This window comes from Mus caroli, chromosome 6 (assembly GCF_900094665.2).
Source record: "Mus caroli chromosome 6, CAROLI_EIJ_v1.1, whole genome shotgun sequence".
In the NCBI taxonomy this organism is placed as follows: Eukaryota; Metazoa; Chordata; class Mammalia; order Rodentia; family Muridae; genus Mus; species Mus caroli.
Genome location: NC_034575.1, coordinates 49,608,279 through 49,614,945, shown reverse-complemented (window position 1 = coordinate 49,614,945; position 6,667 = coordinate 49,608,279). Strand labels below are relative to the sequence as shown.

The window sequence follows — 6,667 nt, the reverse complement described above, 5'->3', positions numbered from 1 at the left end:
TCCCTACTGGCACTGTAGCCAATTTAGCATACTTTGTCGGGTTTGCACAACAATAAAGTCACCTTGTCACACATCTCTGAGTATGCTCCCACCTTGAAGTAACTCGTGACCATAAATAACTATACTCCTTCACATTTCTAAGCTCAGGTTCCACCTTGCTCCTCTTGGTACCCTCCATGAGACAGAGTCCTTTCTTACTGTATAGGTGAAGGGACTGATGTAGAAGGGGGGAAGGAACAAACTGAACATCACAGGGCTACAATAACCAGTGGAGCAGGGGCAGAGGCAGTCCCCACAGAGAGGACCCTGAAGGCCCTGGAAAGGCCACCTCCTCCCAGGGGCCAGTAGTGACCTGTCCTGCACTGACTGCCCTTGGGATCCTTTCCACAGGCTTCTGCCAAGCCCTGTTTTGGGCACTGCTCCTGGGAGGAGCCTACACATGGGACAAGGGGACAACTGTGAAACCACAAACATGACAACTGGAGCCAGGCTTGAGTGCCACTCCAGGACCAGAGTACAAACCAGTCCAGAAAACACAAGCCCTGCAGCTGTTCCCAGGCCTGAAGTCCAAGGCTTCTTTGTGAGCAGGTAAAAAAACCTCTGCCAAGACTGAATCAAAGACAGTGATTGGTTTATCTTAAAGACAGAGGTTGGCAAAGGTGCATCATAACTCTTGTTTAGAGCCAGTGGTCCCGAACCAGAATCCGGGGAAAGAGAGGGTGATAGTCTGTGGAAAAAAATAAAAATAAAAATGAGCAAAATCAGCGCCCATTTTGTCATCGATGCTATAGAAGTACGTCTGAAATTTCACAGCAAAACACCTGCATGTGGGGTTAAATTTGTGTGACTCCCACTAGCATAATCACTCTATAGAGACCTGCGTGCTGCCTGGCAGCAGGCGTGGGCAAGGTGAGGGGGACTCCCTCTGTGTGACTCAGGTTTCTCCCCTGCTGTGATGTCTGGTTCTAGAAAAGAGGTGAACCAGTGTGGTATCTTAAGGGCAGTCGGGGCTTCTGGCTCTCACGGGCCCTGCCTTTCCTAAGCCTCATCCATGAATTGGGAGGCTTGTCTGGTGTCTTGCCAGAGCTGCCAACTGCCCACTCTCCCTCCTTCACTTCAGGCTCTACCTTCAACCCAAGGCCACCCTGCAGCCGAAGGAGATGTGCTTGTCCCCCACTCCACCCCCTGCTCCAAGTTGTGTCCAGCCCAAAGTCCCGAATTCCCACATCCAATTTTCAAAGCCATATTTTTCTTTCATAGTTATATACAATGACCCAGCCATGTCCCTGTCTTCTTAACAGAAATCCCACAATATCCTAAAAGCACCAGTTCCAAGGCCTGGGGACAGTGTCTCCTAATGTCTTCCTGGAAGCCATTTACACTGGATTCTCCAAGCATCCTCTGCATTGCTCAGAATTCCCTGGAGGATAAGCAGCTAAAACATATTCAAAACTACCCCAGAAGACTGGAAAACTCATTGAAAAGCTCCCGCACTATCTTCTCTACTCAACTATGTGTGGTGAGCCACACTGATAAATTGACTGAGCAACACAGCCCCTGGTTCTGTGTGGGAGGAGAGGGGAATGCATTCTCTTTGGAGACCCAAGGTAGGGCCTCATCAGGTTAGTTCAGATCAGCTGTCCATCTGCCTACTCACCCACTGTGGATGGTGGAGTAAAGCCATCTCATTGATCCCAGCCATCAGTGCACTTAGAGGACCACCGCAAGCCCTCTGCTGATCAGACGACATGGCTGGAAAAGAATATGCATTCCCAAAGAGGAGCGTGGGTTCTTGGGAGGTGGGACACCCTTAGAATTCATAATGGCCATGACCCTCCAAAAACCAACTGCACATCAAATACACAGTGTATCTGTAGTGTAGAGAAAGAGAAATGGAGCAGCCTGAGCATGTGAAGAGAGATGGAACTGGAGACTCGAGGGTAGAGAGTAGTCTGCTGTGAGTGGCCAGCCCTGATACCTGGAGGCATGGTGAGGTCCCAGCCCAAGTTGTCACTGAGGGCCATATCTGGGTCCATGGCTACACAGTGGGAAGGGTCAGTGTTAATCTTACCACTAGAGAACATGGGAACATCCTTGGTCCGGCAGCTGATGGATGTCCAGAGCTGATCCTGCCTCTCACTAGCTGCAGTGCTCTGCAGAGCTGGCCAGCCCCATTTCTCACTAGCAGCAGCATTGGGAGAGTGGGCCCCGAGCCTCACGCGGGCACAGCCGTGGAGCTGGCTCTGCTGTTGAGGGTATAGGTGAGCCAGCCCCAAGGACGTGAGGGTGGGTCAACTGACATTGCCATCTGTCTGTCAATGGAGTGGCACAGGTGCAGAGCTGATGGTGGCAGGGGTGCTGGTGAGCTCAAGGGTGGAGTGCTGAGAGAAGGCCCTGCCACTGGGCTGTTGTGAGGTGGCATGGGTGTGGGGGAGATGCTTCCCCCATCCCCTCCCACACCTTCAGTACTCAGAAAGCTAGCCCCAAGGGTGTGAGAGCAGGAGATCTGACCCTGCCTTAAGTTGATGGTGTCATTGGGTCACCTAGCCAGAGCAGTGCTGGAGAGCTTACCCGGGTGGTGTTGATAGAGGAGCGCTGACATGCTGACCAGCTCAGCCGCTACGCAGGCCCAGATCCAGGACTCTGAATTGGCCCACTCCAAATCTACATCATCTGTGGACCTTTGGGACTCCAGAAAGGGCCCACAAATTTTGCTGAATCAAAGCTTCAGGATCTGTATGACACAGGACAACAACAGGATAACCCGGAGGAGTCCTGGTGAGGGTCTAATATTGATGGTGTCATAGAAGCCAGAGATCTCAATCCAGACCAATGACTCATTACAATGAACATCTGCAAGTGGGGATGTGTGGACAGACAGACAGATATACACTGTGACATACTACAGTTTCTATGAGATATCTTCTCTGCTTTGGTGTGTGTATGTGTGTGTGTGTGTTATTTGGGGGGGGGTACAAGAATGAAGGGCAGATATGAGAGGACAGGGAGAAGAGCAGTGCTGGAGTACATGATGTGAAATTCACAAAAAAATCAATAAACAGTTAAAAATAATATTATACAGGTTATGCTTACATATTTAAGGATATATATATGTATACAATTAATGGGAAAGAGGCTGTGATTCTGAAGGAGAGCAAGATGAGGTATACGGTAGGGTTTGGAGGGAGGACGGAGAAAGGAGAAATGATGTAATTGTATTTATTATAACCTCAAAAAGATGAGAAGAGAGAGAGGGGGGGGAGATGATGCAGGACAGCCAACAGAAAAACCACAGGCAAAGCTGCAGCCTGATCCCTTAGGGAGCTCTGGAGAATCAATGATACCTCCAGACAAAGGGACTCTTGTCAGTCAGTGATGCTAGGGCTGTCCCTGAAGGGAAAACTAACTCCTGGATACTTGGGCATTCGATCTGGTTTTAATGAAAAGGAAATCTAGTTTTTTGAATGCAGTTCTTCAAATAGGACTCCAGGTTGGATGTGGACATGTGTTTGGAAATGCAGGAAAGCCAAGACAGCAGCACTTCTAAGGACTAAGTGTGTATGCCCCTCCCCCACATTCACGATTGGCCCTACTCCAAACGGTTTTGAAACCTTTGGCAGGTTTTCAGGTTAGTTGAAGCTGTGCAAATGTGGCCCCAAGAAAGACTCTTTCTCTTAGAAGAAGAGCAGACCATGAGAAGACACAGGAAGGCCGCCATCTACAAATCAAGAATTCCTCCACTGAGACTGACAGCAACTGCAAGCACACCTCAGATTCCCCAGCCCTCAGAACCACCCTAAATGTGGCATTGTGTCATGGTGGTCAGGCAACCCAGGCAAACCTGCCAGGATGGAAAGTATGGTGAGTATCAACATCAGCCTGTCTTTCACTCTCTGGGCCACACCGTCCTTACCTCAGCTGGACTCTAGCTATGCTCTACCCATCCTGTCCTGGCCCAGCTCCTGCCTACTGCTCACCTTGAATCCTCCAACTCACTGGAGGTCTTCCCTTTTCCATTCTCCTAAGCCCTTCAAAGGGTGCCTGCAACACCTGTCCCAGAAAGTCCCAAGCTCACCACAAGAACTGCCCAGAACTCCTACAATCCCCTCCCTTCATCTCTTTTCTTTTCTCGCTCACCTTTTCTCTACCCACCACTCCCCTCCTTTCCCCTTCCCTCCCCTTCCGTTCCTCTTCCCCTCCCTTGGAGACTGTGGTGGTTGTCCTGAAGATGTCCTCTTTGACCTTGGCATCCACTGTGAGACAGGCACCAGGCGTGTTCCACAAAGAGGACTCAACAAAGCTGCACACCCTACTCTGGCTGGTCCAGTCAACTCTCTCCAAGCCTACAATTCCAAATACTGTTGAGCCCTTTCCTCCTGCAAGAGCCCCCTCTGATCAGGACATTTGCCTGAGTCCAGTAACGTCAGTTCCTGCCTAGGACTTGGGAAAGAAGTTCCCTCCCTAACCCCTGTCATCTCCAAAATGAACAGGAAGTCTGGGCCATTGTTCCTCAGAGTTTCCCTTGAAGATTTCCCTTGTACTAAGTGTCTTAGCTAGGGGTTTACGGCTGTGAAGAGATACCATGACCAAGGCAACTCTCATAAAGGAAAACATTGAATTGGGGCTGGCTTACAGTTTCAGAGACTTAGCTCATTATCATCCTAGTGGGAAGCACAGCAGGGTGCAGGCAGACGTGGTGCTGGAGAAGCTGAGAGTTCTACAACTTGATCTGAAGGTAGCCAGGGAGGCGGCTGGATTTGTTTCACACTGGGTGTAGCTTGAGCATTTTAGACCTCAAAATCCCTCCTCCACAGTGATATACATTTCCTCTAACAAAGTCACACTTCCTAACAGTGCCACTCCCCATAGGCCAAAACTCATGAATCTATGGGGGCCAAGCCTATTCGCACCACACCAACCATGGAGCCAAGTTCTGTGCCAAAAAGGAGGGGAAAGTGAAGAGGAGACAGGAGGGGAAGGCCACACTCATCCAGGCAGAGAAAATCAGAGAACAGTTCCTATTGGTGAGCCTTGGCAGGTCCCACTGAGGCTCTGAGATTGGAGAGAGAGAGAGAGAGAGAGAGAGAGAGAGAGAGAGAGAGAGAGAGAGAGAGAGAAAAGAGAGAAGCAGGATCAGGGAAGAGAGTTACCCAAGGAGAAAGCCAGTCATTATTTTAGGCAGAATGAACAAAGGAAAGAGAGTTTCTGAGTTCTCCATTGCCTCTACTGCATGGCTGTATCTCCAGGAAAAGCCTGTACCTCTTAATCACATTCCTAGAATGCCTTCCCCTCAAAGCCAGGGGACAACCACTGCTTAAGCTTTTAACCCCTGCACAATAGGTCTACTTGTCAGGAGCAAAGCCTGTGTGCTCCCAAGCCCTGCACCTGTCACCATTCAGGGCAGGGATGCGCAGCCCCACCTGGTTCTGGGTCTCAGGATCTGCATCCCAGCACTGGAGTCCAAATCCCTTGGAGTTCCCCTCCCCCACGCGCTCTTACTGTTTTGGTTTGTGTTGTTGTTGTTTTGACATAATTTCAAACATACAGAGGAGTTGTGCAAGATCACACCCACATCCCCCACTGTCCAGGCCTCCCCATGTGAGCTACACCAACATGCAGATTTCCACGTTCTTCTAGGCTTGTGGGCCAGTTTGAAGAGTAACTTGGGTAACTGGGACTGCTCAAACAAGTGGGGAGTCCTGGTCCCAGTAGTCTCAGCCAACCCCCATGAATCCTCGGGCCCTCCTGGCTCTGAGGAGCTCCAGCCCCAGCAATGCTGGTGGGAAGACCATACACACTAAGCCCTGCTCTGGGAACTGGAGTTTGTCCCCTGGCCGCCTGCAGAAGTTGCTGCCCAGAGCCAGCTATAAATAACCATGGGGCGGTGTCACTGCTACCCTGGGCGAGGCGGGTGAAGAATGCCCTGGTGCCCAGGGCTTTACCTTGACGGGTAGGTCGGGCAGGGTAGGACAGGCCTAAGGGAGAGGCCGGACAGACCTCCTTCGGAAGCAGCCACTTCTGGTCCCCATCCCTGGAGCAAGCGAGCGGCAGGATCTGCTGTCCCATGGGGACCCCAGGCTCTCTTCCCAGTGCACAGCTCCTCCTCTGCCTGTTTTCCCTGCTTCCAGTGCTCCAGGTAAGTGGCTGTGCTGGGGCTGTGACAGAGGGAAGGAGGGGAGTCTCATGACTTGGTGGCTGGGTAGCACTCGGGGTCTATGTCTCTGAAAAGGAGACAGAGTCTCATACCTAGATGGGACAGAAAAAGAAGCAAGGATACTAACATCAGTCAAGATGAGAAAGGAAGGCCTGGGAGGCTGAGCATGGGGCTCTGAGGTGACACCATCCTGGGTGAGACTGTCCTGTATGGTTAGCAATAGCCTAACAATTCTCTAGATATGCTCTTCTGTCAAGCCTACCCCGCAGCTCCTTCCCCCACAGCTCTCTTCTCTACCCTTTCCAACAGAGAGCACTCCCCTCACCCACTACTGCCTGTCTCCACCTCTACGAAACCCCAGTATCAAATGAGCCATGACCAGAGAGGGCCAGGAGAAAACCTGCCTCTACTGGTCCTAACCCAGAAGCAGTACCTCTGAGGAGTTAGTATGGAGGATGGTGGAGAGAGAGAGAGAGAGAGAGAGAGAGAGAGAGAGAGAGAGAGAGAGAGAGG

The 6,667-nt window shown here is 51.0% G+C and overlaps 1 protein-coding gene across 2 annotated transcripts in view; it reads left to right on the top strand.

Annotated features, from left to right (window-relative positions):
- Positions 1-5,889: 5,889 nt before the first annotated feature.
- Crhr2 (corticotropin releasing hormone receptor 2) overlaps positions 5,890-6,667 on the top strand; it is a 43,372-nt gene continuing 42,594 nt past the window's right edge. Inside the window, exon 1 of one of the 2 annotated variants that reach the window (XM_021164562.1) lies at positions 5,890-6,136. In XM_021164562.1, coding sequence (XP_021020221.1) covers positions 6,065-6,136 — 72 coding nt within the window. In that variant the 5' untranslated portion in view covers positions 5,890-6,064. The remainder of the gene's footprint in view (positions 6,137-6,667) is intronic. The other variant, XM_021164561.2, reaches the window with a different exon arrangement.